This window comes from Solea senegalensis, linkage group LG18 (assembly GCF_019176455.1).
Source record: "Solea senegalensis isolate Sse05_10M linkage group LG18, IFAPA_SoseM_1, whole genome shotgun sequence".
NCBI lineage: Eukaryota > Metazoa > Chordata > Actinopteri > Pleuronectiformes > Soleidae > Solea > Solea senegalensis.
In genome coordinates this window covers 1,555,261-1,579,889 of record NC_058041.1, presented here as the reverse complement: position 1 = coordinate 1,579,889, position 24,629 = coordinate 1,555,261, and the positions used below count along the sequence as shown (strand labels likewise).

At 40.8% G+C, this 24,629-nt stretch overlaps 1 protein-coding gene across 2 annotated transcripts in view; it reads left to right on the top strand.

The window, feature by feature from the left end:
- The window catches only part of LOC122759042 (transformation/transcription domain-associated protein), a 101,815-nt gene that overhangs the window by 54,977 nt on the left and 22,209 nt on the right, over positions 1-24,629 (top strand). For both annotated transcript variants that reach the window (XM_044013518.1, XM_044013517.1), the window contains 14 exons: positions 758-937; positions 1,119-1,265; positions 2,249-2,368; positions 4,643-4,930; positions 5,051-5,188; positions 5,934-6,046; positions 6,759-6,894; positions 8,641-8,832; positions 11,623-11,818; positions 13,595-13,713; positions 13,811-13,957; positions 15,774-15,874; positions 18,710-18,911; positions 21,322-21,483. In XM_044013518.1, the coding sequence (XP_043869453.1) occupies positions 758-937; positions 1,119-1,265; positions 2,249-2,368; positions 4,643-4,930; positions 5,051-5,188; positions 5,934-6,046; positions 6,759-6,894; positions 8,641-8,832; positions 11,623-11,818; positions 13,595-13,713; positions 13,811-13,957; positions 15,774-15,874; positions 18,710-18,911; positions 21,322-21,483 (2,241 nt within the window). The remainder of the gene's footprint in view (positions 1-757; positions 938-1,118; positions 1,266-2,248; positions 2,369-4,642; positions 4,931-5,050; positions 5,189-5,933; positions 6,047-6,758; positions 6,895-8,640; positions 8,833-11,622; positions 11,819-13,594; positions 13,714-13,810; positions 13,958-15,773; positions 15,875-18,709; positions 18,912-21,321; positions 21,484-24,629) is intronic.

Below are 24,629 nucleotides of genomic sequence, written 5' to 3'. Positions count from 1 at the left end.
AATAGCACAAAATAAAATTATTCAAATAAGATTTGCCCTTTCTGTGAAATAATCAGGTAGAATAACCAATAACTTGGAGCCTTCGCAATTTGTGTTATTTCAAATTGCCATCTTGATTTGAAAACAATTAGTTGTTCAACTTTATTTTTTTTTGTTATTTTGTAGCATTTTTATTTGTCAACAGCAGCCACAACGAACAAACCGAGCCAGGCTGTGCTTTTTTTGTTTTTTGAAGCAGAAGCTTTACTATGTTTGAGGAAACCGTTATGTTGCTATCTCAACATAAGGTGTCACTGCTTCTTACACACTGGACCTTTACGGCTCTTATCCAGCATTTACTCTATATTCATTCATTTTATATCTTATTTAGAATAGGTCTGTCTTTTGTTTAAGACTTTTTTACATTTACGTCCGTCAATAGATGTAAGGAACGTCTCCTTGCGTGACAGGCTTCCAACTTGACTCACGAAGGCAGGGTTCCCAGGGGCCCTTGAACTCCTTGAAAAAAAAAATCAAGAACCATGTCCTTAAAAAGTCTTCGAATTTGATGTGTAACCAAGGTGTGGGAACCCTGACGAAGACCACCAGTGTGTGCAGTGCCGACTTTGCCGTTGTTTTGATGAGAAATGCCAGAGCTAATCCGCTCATTCTGTGTCACACACTACACAAACAGGCACATATTGAACGAGGCCCTGCACCAGTTGCTGTTTATAAAACATGACTTACTGTTACTGAATCCTATGTTTGTGCTTGTTAGCTTCTGCTGGCGGTGTGCGAGCGAAACACCATCATCGGCACCAGCTGTCAGGGGTCCATGCTGCCGTCTATCACCAACGTCATCAACCTGGCCGACAGCCACGACCGCGCAGCGTTCGCCATGGCAACACACATCAAGCAGGAGCCGCGTGAGAGGGAGAACAGCGAGACCAAGGAGGAGGTGGGGGGACGTAGACACAACACAAAAACACATCAAGATACATGCACTCTCGCACAAATCAGCACAGTATCCCATTAGGATTGTGTTACGCGCTGTGGTCAGATTAAAGCCCAGCTTCTGTGTCGGTACTTAAACAAAATGTGATCGCGGGGCCTCCTCTCCCTCTCGTCATTTCTGGCAGGATGTGGAAATAGACATAGAGTTGGCACCAGGTGACCAGACGGCCATCCCCAAGACCAAGGAGCAGGCAGAGAGGGACACGGGCAACCAGCTGCACATGCTGACCAACCGCCATGACAAGTTCCTTGATTCACTGAGGGAAGTCAAGGTAAGGTCAAAGGTCACACCCTAACTCAGGCTGACAAGAAGTCCTGTTAGCGTTTGGTGTTGTCATATTTAGATGTGGCATCTGTGTCATGTCATTTATGATCCTTCGTATCTGTGATGCCTTTTCCTACTTTTTAAGGCTATTGCTGTGCCGATATTGAGGCATTTAGTCAAATAGTATGATATTTATTATATTTAATTGATTAAAAATACATGTAATCCACGTAAAACTGATTTAACAACTCTTTTTCAATTGTAATTTACTAGTTAGTTGTAGTTAATTGTGTCACAGACCATATTTCTAGTCAGTTTCATTGTTTCTAATGCATGTAAATATCCTTTTATTAAACGATACAAACCAAAGAAATACACCAGATAACGTGTAAAAGTAAAAATTAAACCTTTCATAAGATCAGAGAAACTGCATGTGTTGAGGTATTTTTCTTATATTGGGTCAAAGCCTAAACATATTTATATGCCATTTTGCTCAGCTGTACTGCAGTTCAGTAAGTGTAAAGAAATGATGTGTCCAGAAGATCAGAGAAACTGCATGTGTTGAGGTATTTTTCTTATATTGGGTCAAAGCCTAAACATATTTATATGCCATTTTGCTCAGCTGTACTGCAGTTCAGTAAGTGTAAGAAATGATGTGTCCAAGTGTTATAATTATGTGTTTTAAATTTAAACCAGTTATTCAGATGTAACTCATGGCATTTGAGAAGAATATGTGTATGTGTTTAAAATGTCTATATTCAACAAACTTAAAAACCTTTTCCCTCTACAAACCCTTTGAGCAGAATGAGCACAAAGGTCTCTTAATTATGCAGAATCCTGCTGGTTTTTTTTCCAGCTATTAAATGAAAAAAAACCTGGGACATCAGTCAAAGAGGATTAGGTGGTAAATAAGCAATGCTGCTGCGTCTTAAAGACAAATATTTGCCGAAATCAGCATCCGTCGCCTCTCTTGTGTTTGTCCTGTGTCAGACGGGCGCTCTGCTCAACGCTCTGGTCCAGCTCTGCCACATCGCCACTCCACTGGCTGAGAGAACCTGGGTTCAGCTCTTCCCTCGACTCTGGAAGATTCTCTCTGATCGACAGCAGCACGTGAGTACAGTGTTCTGGTTGTAAGCAGAGGAGAGAAACAGTGAGTTTCAATATTCATGTTGCTGTAAACGCCTGCTGGTCGTTAAAGTCTTACATGGGATTGAGTGACTTTTGACTTTTTGCTGACACTGGCTCTTAAGCAATACTTAAAAACAATCCCAGGGCTTCGATGGTGCCTGAACTAGTACTTTAGTTATAAAAAAAACCCCACTTCAATAATACAACTCAAATAGAGAAAATAAACACCTTAAATAAACTATACATGTACACATAATAAAATGCAGGCTCATGGAAACAACTCAAATTGATGTTTCTGTTGCTCGTCGGGCTGCAACTAACAGTTACTTTCATAATCAATTCATCTGTCGATCCTGTTCTCGATTAATCGAAGACTTGTTTTGTCCAAAAAATGTTACAATTTCAGTTTGGATCATTTATTTGTGTTTTTTGGAGCAAAGAAACCAGAAAATATTCACATTAAGACGCTCAAACGGAGTGGGTCATCTCCTTTTCTACCCATCTCTGCTGAGTTACACACACGCACAAATGTGAGAATGGACACTTTTGTGTGTTTATTATTTAAATTTCTTTGACAGATGTTCAAAGACGCTCTATTAAATATGCAGAAAGCACTAGAAATGCACATTCAAATGCATAACAGTAAAATAAACATAAATTAGAAATAAATTGAACAAACAGTGTTTTAAATCTTGAAAGTTTGGTTGAAAGTTTTATGTAGATTGAGTTACTAATCCGCTGACTTGACTGCAGTCAACAAGCAGACAGTAACTCTGACCTTGGCCGTCACACTTCTGTCTCAAAACGTGCACTTAATGAGGACTGATTTGTGCTAAATATGGAAATGAGAAATCTGAAGGAGGAGGGCAGAAAAAAGAAAAAGAAGACGGCTGTGATGAGTTAAATGAAGCAGATGCATATTGAGTTTTTGAAGTGATTGAGCCTCTTACACGTGTGAAAATGTGCCGTCAGTAGAAGAGACGGCTGGAAAGTGATATTTTATTCATGTCGTATGTGTCTTATTCCGATCCTCATGCATTCCACGCAAAACATTACACCATACCAATTTTCTACTGAGAATAGAGTGATTACGAGGGGTTTATATCTCTGCACTGATGAATTCATTGGAATGACAGAAAAGCATATTCTTCCATGGAAGGAATTTGACGGCGCGCCGGCCTCCTCCAGCACCGGCCTAATTAGAGTGACCATCAAAGCATCAGTTATTCCCGGGCTGTCAACAGGCAGTGAAATTATATTCATTACCAATACATCATTTATTCCTGAGTGTGTGTCACTCATGATTACCCCATGGCATAGTCTTCTCTGTCCATCTGTGGGCTTTTCTGAGAGGCTCTCGTTGCATCGTGTGGTTCAAACAAATCTTCAAAAATCTAGTCATTGTCTTCAATAAAAATAGGTCAGATATAAATCAAACATGAAAGCGGTGCACAGCGTGTTTTTCCTCTTAATAGCCGCGTTTCTGGGAAAGAAGGTGTCGTGTTGCTCGACTCGCGTGCAACAGAACACCTCTATCGATAAATGCTGTATCGGTGTTCTGCTGCTCAAGTGAAACTGAGGCCGTGTACGCACACACACACACACGTGGGTATTTCCTTCCTCTTCTGGTTTTTAAAAATAATCCTGTCCACATTTTTCAAAAACATCTTCATCAATCACACTGCTGTCAAAGGCATGCCAGGTCAACAGGTGGCGATGAAGCCTTTTTCTGGCCAATCATAGGAGGGAGAGACAAACCTTTACAACCTGTTTCAGCTGATTTTTAACAAAAACAACCTGAGTACTCGGAGATTAGAGACTTAAACACTTTGTCACCTGGGTTTTACAAACCACCACCATTTTGTTCCACTGGATTCAGAAGAATTGAATATATATTTAAACTGCTGCCAAATCTGTTATCTTTTTACAGTTTTGTTGAAATGGGGGTTTCTTGAAAATGTGATCATTTTTTGTGACATTATCAGTGGGTAGATTCTTATCAAGAATTTACTTGGAACATACTAGGGCGATCAATCTGTCAAAACTGCGGACAGGAAGTCGCAATTCGAAGGACAATTTTACAGGATTAGGGTTATAGTGAAGCTAGGGCAGTCATAGGGTTTGTTCTAATCCATAGGGTTTTGACAGAGATATGGTGAGACTCCCAGACCCAAACCTCAGTTTACCTCCATATGAAAGGACCAACTCTGTCTCCCTCTCTCTCATATTGTCTCTTCGTCTCCCGCTGCTCTCAAGGCGTTGTCAGGCGAAATGAGTCCCTTCCTGTGCAGCGGCAGCCACCAGGCGCAGCGGGACTGTCAGCCCAGTGCTCTCAACTGCTTCGTGGAGGCCATGTCCCAGTGTGTTCCTCCTATTCCTATCCGCCCCTGCGTGCTCAAGTACCTGGGCAAGACTCACAACCTGTGGCTCCGCTCCACACTGATGCTGGAGCAGCAGGCCTTTGAAAAGGGCCTCAGCCTGCACAGCAAGCCCAAGCAGAGCACAGAGTTCTATGAGCAGGAGAGCATCACGCCACCTCAGCAGGTACGGTGTTTTGATTTGAACCTCTGCTGACTTATTTTTGTAAACTTTTTTATTTTCCTTCTGTGCCACCATGGATGATCTGGAGATAAATCTGTCTCACTTTGCTCTGCTTCTCTGCAGGAGATTTTGGACTCTTTAGCAGAGCTTTACTCTCTGCTCCAAGAGGAGGACATGTGGGCAGGTCTGTGGCAGAAGAGGTGCAAGTTCCCGGAGACGGCCACTGCCATTGCCTACGAGCAACATGGCTTCTTTGAACAGGTATGAGAAAATTAAATGACAACATAAACATACTGGCATACACTTAAATTCAGGGCTGCAACTATTGTTTTCATTTTAGTTTAATCTGTCGTTGGTTTTATCTAATAATTTTAGTGATTGCTTTGTAATTTGGAGCAAAGAAACCAGAAAATATTCACATTTAAGAAGCTTAAAAACCCAGATAACTTGTTTTAATTATTTAAAAAAAATAAATTCATTATTTAGTAAAGGATTAGTAATGCATAAATTGTTGCAGCTCTACTGAAATTCCTGCTGATTCTTCAACTTTTATCATCATTGTATTGTCATTATTGCACTTGTTCTAGCCTTCAATTACCTTAAAATCTGACGTTTATGTTGACATTTTGTCTTTAAAATGAAAGTATCTTATATTTGCGTGTTATATTTCATGTTATTTATCTGTTTAAGTTTTAATGTGCTCACATGTTTTTAATATCAGTTTGGTATGCAGGGAAGGGAATGACATATGATTATGATTTTTTATATCTTTATTCCTTTTCATCTGAAAAGTACTTTGTGCTTAAGCTTGAAAAGTGCGTTGTTGTTCAAATTCTCCTTGTTCGCCTCTGTAGTCATTTTTAAAGGCTGTATAATAATGCGATGCTACTTCTGTAATCATTTATATGAGCAAAAAACTTTCTTTTATATCAAGTTTTAACCAAAGAAAGTCATGTTGGACTAAAACTTGAAAAAAGTGAGACTAAAAACTTTTTTGTCTGCTCAGGCCCAGGAGAGCTATGAGAAAGCAATGGAAAAGGCTAGGAAAGAGCATGAGAGGAACAACGTGTCTCCGGCTGTTTTCCCCGAGTATCAGCTGTGGGAGGACCACTGGATACGGTAAGATCTCTGGAACACGCTGTTAATCCCCGAAGTGAGCCTTCCTTACACGCCTTAAAAACCATTGTTTTTTTGTGATTGAGCAAACCATATCAGGATTATTCCATCCCCCACATCATGAATTATACAACCGTGCTTACAGAAATTACAATAATTGAAGACGAAAATGAATTTTTTATGGTATTTATATTTCTCCTCTGTAAAAACTGTCCATGTCGCCGCCTTTTTTTTCCTTCACAGGTCGCCGTGGCCTTTAATATGATTTTGTTTGTATATGGATGCAGCGCAAACGCTGTTAGTGGAAAATTGTGTCTCTGCCAGCACAAATCCTCTTCCACTGTGATATATCTAAATTAAATTACCCCCTTAATAAAGTAGTTTTAGTCAGTCATGATGACCACTGTGCCTGCCTGCAAATGATGCAGTGTTTTACCAAATCCAATACCAAGTGTGTTTCATTTCCTGTACTTCATGTCGTGTATCGAATATCACAGGATTAGAGTGTGGCATGGGCAGCATTTTTCTGAACCCAAGAGGCATCCTCAAATCCTGACATACACATTTTTGTAGCCTTTATTTGAACCAATATTTCAGCCCGAGTCCATCCCGACAAGCTTCTATGGCATCTATGCTCTAATTAGAATGTGGCTCATTTAAAAGCACGACTGAAAGTTGTGATAACTTCTCAACTCCCTCGTCTCTGTGCGTCCAGATGCTCGAAGGAATTGAACCAGTGGGAGCCTCTGACAGAATATGGCCAGTCTAAAGGTCACTCTAACCCATATCTGGTGCTTGAGTGTGCTTGGAGGATTTCCAACTGGGCTGCAATGAAGGAGGCTCTGGTGCAGGTGAGTAAGTGCGCACTCATTCGCAGGTGCAGTCATTCTTAATAGTTAGACAGGAAATGAAAGAAACTGCCATCACAATTCCTCATCCGCTGTAGTATGAACGCCGTGAACCAGAAACTTTACACCACTTTCATTTTTGTTTAAAAAAATTCTGCCCCCTGTTTGGAACTTCATGAACAGAAATGCTGAAATGTAATCTGTATTATGAGAAACAGAGAGAGAGATTTCGGTGTATTTAAAAGTTGCAAACTACAGCCGATATGTAAGAATTAGCAACTATGGAGGCCTCTGCACCCCAGAAAGAAAGAATTTAAACACTCTTTCACAACTTTATACACTCCCAGCTGTTTTCTTATTGTCTTTTGTGCATCTGATTGTATGTGGGCGGAGCCATTGCTCTTCATTTGCAAGGCATAGCAGACTCCACAAAAGAAACCCCTTATAAAAAGGGTTTATTCTCAGGCATTTATTTTTATTTTACAGTTAATATACTCTAATAAAATGTTACTTATAGGTGTTCCTCCTAAATGTGACACCCTGGACCTTTAAGTGCAGGCTTCATGTCAGTGTGTGGAGTATAGTAGCTTGATATTAGTGGGTGTTCAGCTCCACCTGAACCTCATGCCGCCGGGCAGAACGAGAGAGAGTCGGCCATAAAGCTGTGGAAATGCAGTTCAGCTGTTTGGCGTGTTAATTTATTGCCCTCGCGTTTCCTGAAACAAAGTGTAGATGGGTGGCGAGTGCATGATAGTAGCGGACGTATAACAAATACTCCTGCTTTGCTCTTTCAAGGAGACTTGGAACCAATTGAGCCGCTCTGTCCTGCGGTGACACCTAATTAAATTGTCTGGATGGCAGCACCAGCTCCACTATATCCACTCCTCGTTTCTTTCCTTCCACCTCTTTGTCTCTCACTTCTCCGCCATCTTTTCCATCCTTTCCTCTACCTCCACTTCCTCCTCCATCTTTTCATCATCCCCCGCTCTATATTTCTGGTTATAGCAGCTAATATTTACGACGGCTCCGAGCGTGAATAATTAACCCCGGCATCTGCTGCAGGGTGATTTGTTTTATGGCGGGGGAGAAGAGCAAGGCTTTCAGTTACCTGCCTACCCGGAGCTCACTCGCTCAGAGAGAAAAAGGAGTCCAAATGTCCCTGCTTTCAATTAAAGCTGGCTCTTGATAAGGCCGTCCCTGTCTCCAGGATATTCATCAAGTGTCACCCCCGATAAGTGCGCTTTGACCAATCACTGTAATTTTCTTGCAACATTTGAGCTTTCACAAATACACACCAAGGCTTTTTTCGTCTTCTTTCTCTCTCTCTGGTCTCTCGTAAACACAAAAACAGACGATCCACAGGTCTGACGTCTCGCTGGCTCCCCCCGGGCTGCTGTTTGAGAGTTAATGCACTCAGCGTTTTAATCAATAGTGGCACCTTTTCTCCGCCTCCGCTGTGTCAGGCTTGTCAGGTTGATTAGTCATTAGTACAAAAGTCCTGCTGAAACTAATGAGAAAATGAATTTGGTTTCATTTGTCCAAATCAGGGGTTTCCCTGTGTGTCAGGGGGTGGTGATGTTGGGGGGGGCGGGGTCTTATGCATGAAGGTTGCCAGGGGATTGCTGCATTGTTAAAACAGATATTTTCACACTGATGACTGTCTTGTCATATTGTCATTACTACAAAAGGAGGATTTCCTGTAAACGTGTGTTTTGCTGTGGAAGTTGACTTTCCCGTGTGAACATGCAGGTGGAGCTGAGCTGTCCCAAAGAGATGGCCTGGAAGGTCAACATGCACCGCGGCTACCTGGCCATTTGCCACCCGGAGGAGCAGCAGCTCAACTTCATAGAGCGGCTGGTGGAGATGGCCTCCAGCCTGGCCATCCGCGAGTGGAGGAGGCTGCCTCACATCGTCTCCCATGTGCACACGCCGCTGCTTCAGGTCAGTATGCAGCATCTTAGACCACGTATAGCAGTAAACAAGCAGTGAATTAAGTTTGTTTTATTGTCATAATAAAAACACTACAGTAGTACAGTCATTTCTAAAGACTGGGTCTGGACCCACAGAGGACAAGTTTTCCCAACCTTTTACTTGAAATAATGATATTCAGTTTTACTGCTACATCTATAAATAAAACCAAGGACCACCTTTTAATTGCATATCTGTCCAATGGTTCACTTGGCAGATAACTTAATGAGTGCACCAGTGTGTGCAGCGTGGTGTTTGGTTAAGAAATGGAAGAGATATTGGTAAAAATGCAACAGATATACCAGTAAACAAGCCACTTCTGCCTCGTCTGACTCAATGAGCACCAACGGTTTGCTCGTCAGGCTTCAAACCTGGCAGGTGACTCACTGGGGGCACCAGTGTGTGCAGCACTGACTTAAGTGGTGTTTGAAATGCATAGGAACCAGTCGTGCACTAGTTATAGCTCTTCTCGTGGGGTTATGTTGTGATTTGGGTCCCGATAGTTTGCCATCGTTAAAAAGTGGGTCCCCTTATAGTTGGAAATTTGAGAAATGCTGATCTAGTAGGACTAGAGTAGTTCCTTACTTCATCATTTACTGTTTGGAACATTAAATGGTAATTATTTTGTTATTTGTCCAAATAAATGTTGGTAGATTTTGTTCATTTTTTTCTGTTTGATCATATTTGATTGGATTTCTGTTGAGAGATCAACCGTAGCCCTGAAATGAGTAACTCTGATAACGTCCTTCTCCTCCGTCTACCTCGCTTACTCCATTTTATAAAAAATTGAGATAGATTATTAAAAAGAAAAAAAGAAAAACCTTTAAGCCTCTTTGAGAGATTAAAATAGACAGGGGCAAAGATGAAAGTGGAGAATGGGAAAAGACGGGAGACTAAAGCAGTGGAAATTGAAAAAGGTGGAGAGTGAAGAGAATGAGGGGGACACAGGGACAGAGAGAGAGGAGAAGAAAGGGAGTAAGTTTAGAATGGCTGTAATTACTTCCCGGCCATCAGATACCATTTGATTAAATACCTGCAGTAGAATTACATTTCCATGATGAATGGGACGCTCTGAATGAAGGTTAGAAATGGGCCATCAGCTGATATTAACAGATAATTGTGAAAAATATTGCATTGCCTAATTTATTTTGTTTTGGGAGATTTGATTGCGGAGCGTCTTCGCCACATTTATCTTTTCAAAATTTGCGTTGTTTTGTTTTTCACTGAGCTCTTTGTGTGACTGCGCATGTGTATTTAAGGTGATGCCTATGCTTACAAATGTGCCGTCCAATTAATTTAGTCCAGCCGAGGGAAAACAAGCTATTTATTCCTCTCCCCCAGCCGAGCGGCCGGTTGTAAATCTCCATTCCAAACTCTATATCTCACGTCTACGACTGTGAGCCTCAGACAAATGAGAAGCCCCGCGACTCTGCGAACGCGCCGCGGCTCAAATACCATTTGAATCAAGTTATCATCGAATCTCGGCTCTCGGGCAGCGGCCTGCGATCGATGGATTATCACCGCGCGCTATCGATTATGAGGAGGTCGGCATTAATATTGATTGATGAGTAGTTATAATGGAATGATTGATTATGTGTTCACAAAGGGGCTCTGGGCCAATCAATGAAGCTTCTCTTCACAGAATGAGATAGAGGCTCTCACTTATCTCCCCCCCCCCATCTCCTTGTCATTTTTTTCCCTCCTGTGCCATATCGCTGAACGGCCCATGATGTATTCAAGCAACGTAGGAAGTCGTAATGATTTTCCTCCGCTAGATTATTTTGGTAGCATAAAAGATAATATTGCTGGACTGAGTTTGTCAAGCAAAGAAAATTGTCTGTTTTTTTTTCTTTTTATTATTATCCTTGTGACATTTTAGAAATGATACTGGTCCAAATCATATATTGGGAAACAGAAATGTAAAATCTCATAAGAAAATCCTATGTATTTCATGCGTCACTATGTAATTAATAATGAGCAACAGCGTTTTAGCAGAGTTTTTTTGTGGGCTGTTTATTTCTACTTTACTGGAGAAGAATATTTGTTATAAAGTTGGAGAATTATGTTTTGAAATGTGTTGTTTACAGCTTCATAGTTGAAAAGGTGTAAAATGACAGTTTGGGACTGATGGCGGTATTAGTATTATACATGAAAAAGTGGTATTGTGCCATGTCATCCCTAATCAAACAGAGTCATGGGAGCAGAATGTTTGTTACACAATTGGAGAATTATGTGTTGTTAACAGCTTCATAGTTTAAAAGGTGTAAAATGACTGAAGTGGACTTATATAGTGGTCATATTGGTTATTGGATATTTTATCATTTTTTAGGTCTGTCTAAAAAGAGTTTTCATTAAAGGTCAACAATAATAAAAAAAGAAGGCAACGTTCTTGTCAGTGAAGGACATTACATGTGTATTTGGTGCAAAATAAGGATTGGAAGACATTTGGCAAGATGCATTTTGCTCAGATGTGCAGACAAATATTAGCAGACCGTAAAGTGCTGTTGATGTTCTGTCTGCCTGTCTGTCTGCCTGCCTGCACCACATCTTTGAAGCAGACTGCACAGCAGTGTGTGTGTGTGTAAACAAAAAAAAGAAGTTTGCAAGTTTGCAGACATGAGGAGCTTTTTTCCATCCGCCTGCAGCTTCACTTCTGCCATCTGGCATGTGCTGTAAAACTTTAAAGCTGAGGTGAAACTGTCAAGTGAGTATGGGCAAGATTCTGGTGATATTTAAGAAAGTTTTTTTTTTAATATCTCACAGGCTGCACAGCAAATCATTGAGCTGCAGGAAGCTGCTCAAATTAACGCCGGGCTTCAGCCAGCTAACCTGGGCCGTAACACCAGCCTCCATGACATGAAGACAGTGGTGAAGACCTGGAGGAACCGGCTGCCTATCGTTTCTGACGACCTGTCACACTGGAGCAGCATTTTCATGTGGCGCCAGCACCACTATCAAGGTATGACACACACACACTGACAGTGCTAATCTTACACCAACCAACATACTGAAACACACACACTCTTAATTAGGCACATAGGACGTCCCTAATATAATGGCAGGTGTTGCCACCCAGCGAGTCTGCTGCTGTAGCCCATTAGCTTCAAAGTTTGACATGTTGTGCATTCAGAGATGTTCTGCTGCGTGTTATTTCAAACCATTCTCCATTGACCTCTGGCATTAATAAGCCATTTTTTTCCACCCAGAGAACACTGCCACATCATGTGTAGATTTTGCAGTTTCTGAAATAACTCAGACCAACAAGCAACCAGCAAGTCACTTAAATCACCATGTTCAGACATGAAACTAACAATTATTTTCATTATTTGTTGAGCTATTGATTCCTTTCTTGATCAATTGAAATAAATACAACAAACTAATTGATTAATAAAAGGTGTTTGTGCCGAAAATTGTCAGAAAATGTTGAGCAGTGTCTCCCAAAGCTTGAAATGATAATGTTCTCAAATGTCTTATTGAATGTCTTTTGTCATATGTAGCAAATAAACTAGAACATATTAACATTTTATAAGCTTTAAAAAAATCAGAATAGATGGAATAGATCTATAATACATTGAGTTGCAGTGTGGGTCTACTTATTAAAGTGGCATCAGCTTATATTTTTTGATTCTCGTTGTCTTTTGTAAAGAAACTTTACAAAGTTTATTTTTGTTCACATGGATACATTTTTCAGATGTTTTTTTTTTAAACATATACAGATGTTTTAGGTCATCTCTTTTGTTTGCTGCTTAGGTTAACTTTAGTTTAATGAAGGACCAAGACTCACAGAACCACCTCAGGGTCTCGCTGTGTTCTTTTGTCAGCTCGATAAAGCGCTCTGTGTCACTGCAGGCTGCAACACACACACACACACACACACACACCTTGCTCAGTGCTCAGTGCTCAGTTCTCTCTCTCTCTCTCCCGCGGTGACTTTGAAACCATTGTGAGAAGCAGCCACTGCAAAATGTGATGTCTCATGCAACTTGAGCTCTGGCTCAAACTGTGAGGAGCTGAAATAATAATAGCTCTATATGGTTCTGCAGCACTGTGCCAATAAAACCCACTTCACTTGTACATGACAGCCTTCAAAACTTATGTTAAATAAGTGAAATGAAATGTTCCTGAAGAAATTCCATCACCATGGACCATTTACTGTTCAGTACATTTAGTGTCCCCGGTGTGTGTGTGTGTGTGTCCCTCATTCCCCTGGAGTATTCTGAGGGCTGGAAGATCCACAGTGTTCACACCGACCGCTCCTGCTAGTGCCCTTTATTTAAACTAGGGGTGAAATTCACAGACCACACATGGTCCACGATACCAATTACGTCACGCTACAATGATTCTGTGATAAACAATATATTGGAAGACAGTCATATCGCGATACATCACATTATCTGTCTAACTGAAGAAAGCAAAACGTTCATTTGAACAGTGCAGGATTTCTCTGTTTATTCACAACGTAGAGAACAAAGTGCATTAAGTCTATGTATTGAATGTGGATGGAGCATCTCTTAACGTAGCTTTCTCCACTGTTATCGCGCTCTAAACTCCCTCTTCTTCGGCCACGTATTCCAACCAAGTTTCCCCTCATTCATTTCAGCAGCGCCACCATTAGGAGACATTAAGTAGTGACGCCTGGCGATTGAGACTGGCCGGGACTGTTTACTTTAGAGCATCTTAATTTATCAATTCAAATATCAATATTTACCCTAATTCTTGTTGTGTCTATCTGCAGCCATTGTGACGGCGTATGAGACAAACACGCAGCACGATCCAAACAACAACAACGCCATGTTAGGAGTTCACGCCTCGGCCTCTGCTATCATCCAGTACGGCAAGATAGGACGCAAACAGGTAAAGTTGCTATTATTATCAGCTCAATTTGAAAATTTAAATTTATTATGTAAAAAAAAAAAGTCACATGACACTGTTGTTGTTTCTTTGGGTTTAGGGTTTGGTGAACGTGGCTCTGGACATTCTGAGTCGTATCCACACCATCCCCACCGTGCCCATCGTTGACTGTTTCCAGAAGATCAGACAGCAGGTCAAGTGCTATTTGCAGCTGGCTGGTGTCATGGGAAAGAATGAATGCATGCAGGTAAGATGAAGTTGGAAGTTTTGTTTATTTTTGCCTTTTATTTGTCTGATTTTTCATCTCTGCAACTTGGGCTGGCCATATATCAAGATCATGGTGACGTGAGACGAGATCTGGTCTTAGATTTTGGACATCTTTGTATCATGATAAGGTGTTTTTGATAACTTTTCCTGGTTTTAGAGGCTGTTGCATCATTTTTATTACATACATTTCTGAAATACACTCACTCATTTAAATTTAAGCCCAATTATTAGTTTTTTGCAGAATTTGACCCTATTTATAGTCAATTTCTTTGTTTCTAACACACATAAAGATCCCCCATTTAACATTAAAAAGCCAAATAAATAAAGCAGGTATTATACTGAAATGAAAGGTAATAATAAGTGTATTTTAAGATCCTAAACATTAGATATTTTATTTCTTGAGTGTATTTACAGTGTGTTGTCAGTCACTCTCCTTTGAGACGCACAACTTCCAGAGAAACAACCCCTGTGCAGCTTTATATTCACATATATCTCCCACATAAAAAAAAAATAAAGGTATTATTTATATCGCCCAGCCCTTATCTGCAACATTGACTTTATGAGACAACAGGATAGAAAAGGTTGCCAAAAAGGCGAGAAAAAATTAACTTAGACAAAAATGAAAAGAAACAAATGCTTCAGTAGTGCTATAATTAACTGCAAAATTAGTAGTCATAGTTTTTATGGTGGCAGCCATTTCGAAATCGAGTTCAGTTCGGAGATCCTACGATCTGGGAAAATCTGACTACAAACAGAATGAGCCATTAGTTTGTATGTAAAGTGCTATATAAATACAGATGTATTGCTTGAGTGTAAACTGGCAGGAACTAAATAAAAACATATTTCCCTGTAATAAAACGTTGCACAGTCACAGTTACAGTGTTGTAATCCTGGAAAATACCTGCACCCAATTTCACCTAATTGTTGCTCCCTGCAAGAATATATTACACATATCATCATATAATGAGTGTTTTCCAAATTGCTATGGGTTTTTATTTGCAAACGCATAATTTTTTTATTGCTGCTTGTAAGTCGTGAAACATTTTATTGGCAATGACTCTCGTTGGAAAAACAAAACAGCAACAAGGAAAAGAAATCAATTTACTTGTACAGTCATAATTATGTCTGATAAATAACGTGATAGACTTGATACACCTGCACCGTAATGCTGCGCAGCTACAGTTCAAACTTCTTCAGTGAAGGACAACACGTTTGATGCACTTACTGTGATTTAAGCACTCGTGCTGATGTCTGTTGGCTGTAGCTGGAGGCGTAGTTAGCGGGGATTTGCGTGGGAAGAGCAGTCAGAGCAGGAATTGTTTGGGGTGGCTCTGGGTGACAAGTTATAGCTGCAAGACTTATAAGGGAGTGTAACTCAGGAGCTTGCTCTTAAGCCCATGGAGTCGTCTGATTAATAGAAGCAGTCCTGCACACCACAAGTCATTAAAAGTGCCAGCAGACATTCTTCTCTCCACACTCTCTTTCTCACCTCTATCTCATATCCTCTGGAACTCTCCGTCTCTCTCTCTCTCCTGCTACACATCATTTGTCACAGCAGTACATAAGGGACACCTAATCAGACGCTCGCCATAATGGAAGTTTAGTTCCCTTAACACATCGTCTTTTCTTTCTTCTTAATGAACACTCAGCGCTTTGTTTGTTTTTCACCTGTGATTACGGCGCTGGCTCAAACAGTGTTTGCCGTTTCTTTTTAATTCTCTTCTCCAGCATTGAGTGAAAACATCTATTTGCTTTTCTCTGATCTCTCTCCCCGTGTCTGTCTGTCTGTCTGTCAGGGTTTGGAGGTGATAGAGTCGACCAACCTGAAGTACTTCACCAAGGAGATGACGGCAGAGTTCTATGCTCTGAAGGGCATGTTTCTGGCTCAAATCAACAAGTATGTTCACCTTCACTTGAGTATTCTCACTTTGAAACCAAGGCTTTTCTTCTGTCGTCTGTTATGTATGATTTTATTATTTTACTTGGCATGGACAATACATGTAGGTATTGTTACACTTGTTACACTAAAGTGCAGCCGATGCAGTGTATGTACAGTATATAGAACTTCTCACCTTGGCTAATTTGTAGTCCTTGTCCTGTTTAGGCTTCTGGGAAGTGAGGTACTAAATACATCAACCTATAGACATATAGGCCACATGAAAGTCACATAAACATATGTAAACAAAAATGAATAAATAAAAAATCACATATTATCAGTAAACCACAGATAAGTGGCGCGATCAGGGCGGAGCTACACCATCTCCACTCTCGACAGCTGATTGGGCGACACCCCTCCTGATCAAAGCTTGTGTCTTCTACTTGTGTGTCCAGCTTCTTTTTATTATTATATACACCTGTCTGATAATCAATTACACAACTGCCCAACAATATCCCTTACAGGCTTCAAACTTTGCAGGCGACTCACTGAAGGCACCAGTGTGTGCACTGCCAACTTTGACGTTGTTTGGATAATGGGTGTAGTTACGGCACTCGTGCTATCATAATTAGATTCCTAACCGCCTCTGAAATTCAGTTTAGTACAATTTCAGTCAGACTCGCATCTTTTCAAGTCCAGTTTTGGTTGGACTAAGAGCATAATTCGATTTTTTCTTTAACGCCATGCAAACGGACTAAGTGGCTCCTTATCTTCACGTGCACATGGTAGTCATTAAATGAGCCCATCACTGATTACGCCGCCACAACTTGGCTCCAGCGTTTAAGTTCATCCGTGTCATCAGCAGGTGATGGTGTCGGTGTCATATTTTTAGCTGCTGGGTTTTGCCTTAACAGCATACAGACCCCCAACCTGCACCCCTTTAACCACCCCACCACCACCCTTGCCCGTCATGTCTGACGTGACATGACATCCTGAGGGGTGAAAGACAAATTGAGGAAGGCTTATTAAATGTATATGCAGCTCAATAATTAACTCCAGGCAATTTGCAGGAATCTATGGTATCAGCAGAACTTGCCTCCACCTCAGCAGGGTTTATTGCAATCATTAACTTTCCCCCCTTTACACCAGGGGAGAATTAACAGTAGAGTGAGGCGGGGGCCGTGTGTGTGTGTGTGTGTGTGTGTGTGTGTGAGAGAGTGAGAGAGAGAGCGGTTAATGTGCAGCCACATATGCTTCGGATTTTGGGATCGTTCAATTAAACGGCTGTCAGAGAATTGACAGTCTTGGTGCCCGTGCTCCTGTTGAGCCGCGGTAGTAGAAACTCTTGATGTCCTCTTAGCAGTGGAGAAGTGACTGAGGCAGCCACATTAAGCATTACTGCAGTGTCTTCGGCTCCGACTCCCATAGCAATCAAGCTCCCGTTTCTTAATCACATGCCAAAATGCCTTTTATAATAACACATTTTAATTGATTGGCTTGGAAGACATTTTGCTGCGAGTAACTCGGAGAGTCGTGTTTGGAATCGCTCCTAAAATGGAGGTCCATTTACTAACTGTGGCGCAGGCAACAAGGCAGTTTTGTCTTCTTGTTTTGACTGCGAGGCAGTGCGTCTCTTGGTGCTTTTCTCTTTTTTTTGCATCTTATTTATTAATCAAAGGCTGAAAGGTGTGGGAGAAAAAATATTCCGACAGCGTGCCAAGGAGTGGTTAGAAACCGCTCAGCGTGGTGAAAACAGCTGATGATTCAGAATTTATCTCTCCGTCAGCATAAATGGTGCAGTCAAAACTTTGGGACTCCTGCCAGATTTCACCTCTATATTTCTTCACCTGCTACTTTAACAGTTTCCAAATCAAAATACTTGTTAAGTGTGACTGCGAGGTTGCAGTAGGTTTTTTTTTTAATCGGCCGACAGATTCTCTCCCTGTCCTTCACGGTGAGTGTATTAGCACTCAGATAAATATAGCCATTATGCTGAAGTTCTTACCTCACCTTGGCGCTGTCATTTGTGATTAAATACGAAGATGTCAAGCTCATGTGTCACCTAAATGGATTGATCTGCAGCATATGATGGGGCTGGGCTCAACTCGCATTACATTTTATCAACACAGCTTAACCCTTAGTGACGTTAATCCATGCTGGGTCAAATGCTGACTTTCTAAGTGAAGAGGCCTTGAATATTATTACAAATGAATGATGGTGCTTATCGATGTGTGGTAAATAATTCAGAATATGATGTGTTACGAGTTCACTCCATCTCTCTACTTTTATTCAGCTCCTTCAAACCCCCCTCCACTCTTCAACACTATTTGTCGTTTCTTTGACGCTAAAGGGATTTGATTTTTGGAAACATTCTCTGGATTTATTGATGAAACCACTAATTCAAAATCAATCAAGAAAATATTTCACACACAATTTGATTATTGCAGACCCAACACATGTACATAATCTTAAAGTTCTGATCCTTCTTGCATTAGAGTATAACAGTTGATATTTTGATGGTGTCATATGTGGTCTGTTTTTGTTTCCCAAACTTTCTCTGTGGGCACCCCCATTTTAATGACCCAACTCACAATATAAATAATAACAAGGGCACATTTTTTCATAATGTAGCGACCAAAACATTCAATTTTATTTCATGCTTTTTAATGAAAACATAAACACATAAATCTTAACTAAAAAGGCTAAGAAAATTCTGCAAAATCTGTGGGTCCCGACCCAGTCTTTAAACCACTGATCTATCTGTCCCTTTGCCCACTTAACTCTGTGTTAAGTCTGTGCCTCACTCTTTAATGCTCTCCACCTTTCCTCCCTCCCTCCCTCCCTCCCTCGTTCCAGGTCAGAGGAAGCCAACAAGGCCTTTTCAGCGGCCGTGCAGATGCACGATGTCCTCGTGAAAGCGTGGGCCATGTGGGGCGACTATCTGGAGAACATCTTTGTCAAGGACCGACAGCTCCACTTGGGAGTCTCTGCCATCACCTGCTACCTGCACGCCTGCCGCCACCAGAACGAGAGCAAGTCCCGAAAATATCTGGCAAAGGTGAGGAGGGAACTGGGAAGGGAGAGGTTGTCTTATTAATCATGTGAGGATTTAATGATTTGGGGGACTTTTCGGACAGATTTGCCATCCCATTTCCTGTCTATTTTTGTAAAAGGCCAAATGTGTCAGAATTAGAGACACGTCATGGTGAGACTGCAGATTATAACAATCACCCCTACCTTTCCAAAGTGTGTCCAGGAACTACGGTGGCCTTTGAATACCAGAAAAAAGATCTTCTTGGTTGTGTGGTAAACTTCTGCTTCAAAGCGTGAAACTCTGAGACTCTGGCTATTGGAGTTGCTGTTATGCATTAAGCCTTATTTTATTCAAAGGCTACGAAAAACCAAACACCATTAATTTTAAAGCAATTACACAATATTTCACTCCGGCTCTCAACCTCTGTCCTTTATTCACTGTTAAAGATTTAACCTTATAATATTTAGATGATCATCACGTCATCACGTCTAATCTATAACTACTATATTCTAAAGGGACAGCTCAGGTTGAACGGTTTGGAGATAAAGTAAGAGAGGCAAGGTTGAGATGGTTTGGTCACGTGCAGAGGAGAGATGGAGATTATACTGGACAAATGATGTTGAAGATGGAGTTACTGGGCAGGAGGAAAAGAGGAAGACCACGGAGAAGGTTCATGGATGTTGTGAAGGAGAACATGAAGCCAGTTGGTGTAACAGAAGAGGACATAAGATGGAGGCAGATGATCTTCTGTGGTGACCCCTAAAGGGAGAGGTCGAAAGAAGAAGATATTCAAAAGCATTTTTCAATTTTAAAAGAAGTTTCTCTGATTCTTCAGCTTCTTAAATGTGAATACTGTCTGATTTCTTTTTCCAGGTTTGAGAAACACTGATCAACATTTGTTGCACCAAGCGATTACTAGTAAATCAAGAAAGTGATCAATGAATTCATCGATGATGAGAACAATTATTTGCACCCCGAGTAATTTTGGCAATTTTAAATTATCATTCAAAAACCAAAACAAGAATAATTACATTTCAGCCTTTGTGATTTGCTATTTGCATAGTTTCAAATTGCCAATTTTGATTTGAAAATGATTCATTTGGGCTCAAAGTGCGATGGACCCTATTGTAACTGAACGTAGTTATTGTTCCATTGTAATTGGTTGAATTTATTGAAAACATCCCTCTTGTTGCCGCATGCTCTGTATTTTTCCTCTGTGTGAAAGAAGCATGTTGCAGCAGCCACCTGCATTCAACTCTTGTTTCTGTAAATTCTCAAGCCCTCCATCTGGCTTTTTTTTCCCAAATTGCTTCACAGCAAATCCCCCAGTTTCCCGACCCCTTTCCATCCCATGTATTATTGGTGCTGATGAGAAGACAGACAATCCTTTTCCCTCCTCTCTCAGTCTGTCACAGTTACAAGCACAGAGTAGTAGTTTGATCGATTACAGTGCAGAGGGGTTCCCACGGCTGATCGATGGTGGAGTGAAGGCCCATCTCCTGGCATGGGGGGTTAACTCGCTAAAGGCTAACAGTCAGACCAGTATTTAACAGCTGAGTAAGATCAGTGTGGGAGGTAAAGGGATGGACTCTCCGCTAACAAGCATTCCCACCACCTGACACACCAATTCTTTTTTTTTATTTTTTATACTAAACTCCCCATAGAGGTTTGTGCAGAAAGACCACTGTCTGCTCTTATATTGTGTAAAACAGAGTGAGCTGCTGTATTGAGGTCTGCTGGTGCTCATTATCACGAAAAAACACATTTCCCCTGTCATTAATGGACTGGAAGTGGCTGAGAAGACTTTACCAAACTGCCTGCTGGGCCTGTGTTTTCAAATAGCCACTGAGATTACAGGGATTGTGTCAGGCTGCATAAATAATAAATATGGTCTCGCCAAGTCCAGTGTTAACACCAGGCATTACTATCATTATCTGTTCTAATCATGGCTTCTACCACCAGCTTCACTTTCCAATTAGGTGGTTTCTCTTTTTTTTGTTTTTTACATTTCTGGTGGCCCTTTCTGGTGCTCTGCTGCCAAGCTGGGTTGGCAGTGCTTTAGTGCTGATGGATGAAGTGAGATGACCAGTGATTATCAGTAATTATACACAATCTGTGTATCCACGTTGGCTCATTGAAGAGCGCCCGGGGGGTTGAGTGGGGTTAATGTCTTCATCATAATGTCGACGCACACGCGGGCACACGAGGGGGAGGAGAGAGATCACCTCCACCCTGGCTCGGCTTTGATCACACTGAGATGTAGATGTTCTTTCCTCACAGAGACAGGGAAACAGCAGAGGTCTGATTAATGATAGAGACCTTACCTCTTGCTCCTCAGTGTCTTACAGCACATCATTTTCTTGAGTATTCTGCTGTTTTATTGGCCTCTCTTCCTTTACACTTTTGTTTAATGTTCTTTTTTCCACATCTATAGGTTTTGTGGCTCCTCAGCTTCGATGACAAGAACACCCTTGCGGATGCTGTGGACAAGTACTGCATTGGAGTGCCGCCCATCCAGTGGTTGGCATGGATACCACAGCTCCTGACATGCCTGGTTGGTTCAGAAGGAAAACCCCTGCTCAACTTAATCAGCCAGGTAAGGCTTTGTCAGTAGAAAAGTTTGGTTTCTGTTATGAAACCATGAAATTATGTTTTTATAGCTGCAAAATGTAAGATTTTTGTTATTACAGCCGAACTGAGGTCAAAGATGAGTTCAGGGCGAGAGAAGGTAACTCTCCTCAGACTGCACTAGCTGCAAAACATGTCTGTGGTTTCATTAATGTAGCAAATAAAATAAATGTCTTTTTGAGGATTAATTATGATTTTCCATTGTAGGAACTCTCACTCTGTCCTAAATAAGTCTGGATTGTTCAGATGACCAATGGATAAAATTAGGTTGACATAGAATATGGGTTTTTCTATGGCTGATGTTTAGAAATCAGGGCAACTGATGGTTGATAGCTTTTCTTTCTTTTTTTTGGCCCATTTTTTTTGATTTTTCTTTTTTAATCCCTCCATCTGATAAAAAAATATAACAGTTTAATGATAACAAATGATACTTAGAACAACACTCGTTGAATTGAACATCAATAAAGGTCTGTCTCTCCAATCTACTATTAGTATCTGCAGTGCAATTTTAATCTGTATTTTCAATAGAAATAATGTAATGTGTAAACTAAATAGATAAAGAAGGTGTGACTTTTAATAATAATATTGGCCAGATTAATCAGTCTACTTCTAGAAAAAAAAAGGTTTTATCACCATGATATTGGACAAATACCAATACTGAGTATGGTATTGGCTTTTTCTCCTCAGTCGATACAATGCTCAGTATGAGTATTGATCAGTTACTGGTCAAAATCACTGGATTGGATATGATCCAAAACACTGATTAATGTTAGACAGTTGAAACAAGTTGTTTTTGGCTGGTTATTTATGTCTTGTTATAGATAGGTGGTAAATACATCAGCACAAAAGTGATTAAGAGACATGTACTGTACTGTACTGATATCAGTCTCCATAGATACCAAAGGTTGTGATATTTAGTGTCCAGATGAAAGTGCTATCGAGCTATCTCTAGATCAGCTGTGTCTGCGTCTTTTCTCTTGTAGAATAATTTTGAAAATCATCTTTTCCTTCGCTCCACATTCACATGTGTAATCCTCACTTTAACTTCTGGATGTTTGCTCCACTCATGAGCACTTAACATGTTTTTCCCTCTGCTTCTTTCATCCGTTTTGGGCCCAGAAACATCTGGCTTGCGTGTTAGCATTAGTGCTCATGCATGTCATTCTAATCGAGATGAATTAACTGAATTCACGCCAAAGTGGCCTCTCTCTCTCTTTCTCTCTCTCTCTCTCTCTCTCTCTCTCTCTCTCTCTCTCTCTCTCTTTCTCTCTCTTGCTCTCCTACTTTTTATTTACAAAATCAAGCATTCAGACTCAATTGCTGTCCCTTTTTACGGAAATTCATTGGCTTTCACCAGTCCCTCTGTGAATTGCTTTTTAAATTATTTGTTCAAGAAATGATTATAAAGTTAATATCGCATGCATCCGCACTGCGGGAACAGAGCTAGTAATTAAACCAAGGACTAATTTGCTTTGCTTAATGGAGTATTATTTCCACACAGTTTGAAGAGGGAGGTCTTCAAAGAGTAGTCTGCTATAACAAACAATCATCCTCGCAGCAGAGTGGGGAATGCTGTGTAGAGGGTGTGAGAGAAGGGAGTGTGTGTGTGTGTGTGTGTGTGTATGTACCACATTTTACCATGACGAGTGATAGCGGCTTCATACACTGCTACTTTTACCATTAATAGCACTTCCGTTGTATGTTTTCCACAGTAAATCAGTTCACTTTATAACTGCTAACACTTACCATAACCATGTTGACTGCTGTTCACCCTCCTGCCCTCTGGAAGGCGCTACAGGTGCTTCACAACCAGAACAAACAGACAAAAAACAGAACTAAAATGAGAACTATAAATACAAACGCTCACACCTATTTCTCCTCCAACCCAGCACTTTAAATACAGCACCCCAAATTTCAATTCAGTTCAACTTGGGAATCCTTTCCCCATTTTTTCCCATGAAGATGAAGCAGTTGGCCATTAAATAAATTCTATTTTCACCGCATCAGTCCTTTTTGTGAGTGTTTTATCAATGTACAGATTGCACTGAGGAAGATGTTACAAGTATGTTTGTATAAGTGAATAAACACTTTAAAATAATAGTTATTTGGGTCTCATAGCCTTAGAACAAGCCTTTTATCTGTACTGAAGTTCAGGGCCTTGCTTTACAGAGGCCCACCGTCTTGCGCCTTTTGCAGCACCCTGAACGCTCTGCACTTTAAAGCGACATGAGCTGATGGGAAATTCAGTAATGATATTGGTCCAGTAGTGGATTGGATGTTCTGAAAGAGTGACATGCTTGGGGAATTAAACTTCACATTGCAGTATCACCACTAGATGTCACTAATTCTTACACATTGGACCTTTTACCGTTCAAAAGTTTATAAATAAAAGGTAATATATTTACATATACCGATATCACAAACTCGAGTATCTGTAGTATCTCAGTCTGATATAATTCTCCAACTTTGTAACAAATATTCATTTTTACCCACAAACAGGATGTGATATACTGTATTTTTTTTGGATTGTATGGGATTTTACATTTTTATCTCTACAATATCCCATCCAATATCAGAACTACCCTGTTACATGTTTATATGAATGACACTCGCTGAGTGAGTGTAGAGATTTTCCATAAATCAGTCCTTCCTCTGGTCAGACCTCCTCATCACCCTGTAATGACTGAAGGGTAAAAGGTCGATCCCTTCTCTCCTTTTTTTAATGTAAAGCGAGAGAGAGAACTACACTTAAATGCACGGAGAGTTTTATCTCTGCCGCTCTCCTGAATTATTTAGTTTCTCTGCAGCGGTGGCGGGATGTTTAAAAAAACGCATGTTGAAATATTGATGAAGGTGAGGAGAAGATCGCCTGGGGGGCTGGCGGGAAGATGAAACGGAAGTTACCAGGGGCGACGGGGGAGAATCTTAGCACTCCTCCCCTCATGTACTCCCACCCTGCCTCGTTGTCTACCACTCACCCTCTTCCCCTTGGTCCACCTCAGCTTTGTCAGAATATGACATTTTCTTATCTTCCCATTAGTGTGCAGATTTTCTTGTTTCCTCCTCTTCCTCCTCTGCCGTCTTCACTCTTTCATCTTTAATGCTGCTCTTAGC